The 1,575-nt window shown below is 63.0% G+C and overlaps 1 protein-coding gene across 1 annotated transcript; it reads left to right on the top strand.

Annotated features, from left to right (window-relative positions):
- Nucleotides 1-3: 3 nt before the first annotated feature.
- LOC104496710 (zinc finger protein 335-like) lies at nt 4-1,571 on the top strand (the record flags this gene model as incomplete). Its single annotated transcript, XM_010139868.1, is given in 6 exon segments — nt 4-227; nt 332-476; nt 547-858; nt 860-928; nt 1,012-1,154; nt 1,451-1,571. Coding segments are annotated over 6 exon segments (1,014 nt in total), but the record flags the coding sequence as incomplete, so codon positions are not given.
- Nucleotides 1,572-1,575: the final 4 nt, after the last annotated feature.

Genomic DNA, 1,575 nt, shown 5'->3' with positions numbered 1-1,575 from the left:
GAGCCGCAGGAGGATGACGTCAAGGCAGAGCCTGAGGAGCAGCAGCAGAAGCTGGTGACGCTGCACATGGCGGAGCCCAAGGAGACGCTGGTGCAGGAGGCTTACGAGGAGGTGGCCCTGGGTGGCTCAGAGCTGCAGCAGATCACGATCCCCTTTGGTGGGGCGGCAGAGTACAGCATCATCGCGCCCATCGGCGAGGAGATGCAGGCTCCGGGCGCGCTGTACAGGTTGGCTGCGCAGGAGGAAGCTCTTCAGCCCTGAAACGAGGAGGGCGTGGTGGTGGTGAAGAGGAGGAGGCAGATCCTCTGTCCTGACCCTGTTCTCCCCGCAGCGAGGAGGAGAGTCCCGCGGAGAGCTCCCATGCCGTTGTGGTGAGCGAGGCGGTGATGGCAGAGGAGGCTCTGAAGGACCATAACAATCGCTACATCATGTCATCGGGCGTTCCCGGGAGCCAGCTCCATCCCGTGGAGGTAAGGGCCGAGCTCTCTCCCTGCCTCGGGAGCAGGGTGAGCAGGCATGACCGGTGTTTCTCTCGCAGCCCCTCAGCGGGGACGCTGCCTTTCCCCCGCCCGCAGAGGGCCCGGAGGCTCAGCCCGCTGGCGTCAAGTGGCCCCTGGTGCAGTGTGTCACCAGGCAGCTCCAGAAGGACTCGTCTTTATCCCCAGCCTCCGAGGGGCAGGAAATCTCATCCCCAAAGGTCAAGTGGCCTGCGCTCCAGGGCATGGCCAAGAAGCTCTCGTGCAAGGTTTCCACAGCCAAGAAGCTCTCGTGCAAGATTTCCGCAGCCAAAAAGTTTTCATGCAAGATTTGCACAGCCATGTTCGCAGGGAGAGCAGAGATGGAGAGTCACAAGAGAGCCCACATTGGGCCCAGCACCTTCAAGTGTCCTGACTGCCCGTTCACCGCTGCGCTCTGGCCGGAGGTTCGGGTACGTCTCTGGCGCGGCCCTGGGGACAAGGGCGTGGAGAAATGGCCATCTCCTGATGGTGTATGCTTGTCGTCTGCCCCCAGAGCCACATGGTCCAGCACTCCAGCCTGCGGCCACACAAGTGCAGCCACTGCAGCTTCGCCTCCAAGAACAAGAAGGACCTGCGCAGGCACACGCTGACGCACACCAACGAGAAGCCCTTCGCCTGCCAGGTCTGCGGGCAGAGGTGAGTGAAGCCCACCGAGTTGTGGCTGCTCGAAGCAGTCCTGCACAGCTCCCTGAGGCTCTCCATGGCACCTCAGCAACGGTGCCCCTGGTGTGTCTGCTGCGGGAGGGGACTCTGCCCTGGTGCCACACAGCTGCATCTCCAAGGAGCCTCTGCACGGGGAGGTTCTGTACTGGGGCCTGACAGAAGCGTTCTGGGAGCTGGGACAGGCCGTGCTGTAGCACATGGTCATGGTGCCGGTGGTCTCTGTGGGCCTGTGCTGCCCGTGGCAAACTCCAGCTCTGCTTCCCCCGTAGGTTCAACCGTAACGGGCACCTCAAGTTCCACATGCAGCGTTTGCACAGCTCGGAGGGGAAGCAGCCGGGGGCACCTGCTGCCCAGCAGACCATCATCCTGAACAGCGACGAGGACACGCTGGCCA

The sequence above is a fragment of the Buceros rhinoceros genome, unplaced genomic scaffold (assembly GCF_000710305.1).
Source record: "Buceros rhinoceros silvestris isolate BGI_N320 unplaced genomic scaffold, ASM71030v1 scaffold25107, whole genome shotgun sequence".
NCBI classification, from domain to species: domain Eukaryota; kingdom Metazoa; phylum Chordata; class Aves; order Bucerotiformes; family Bucerotidae; genus Buceros; species Buceros rhinoceros.
This window is presented reverse-complemented; position numbering and strand designations above follow the sequence as displayed.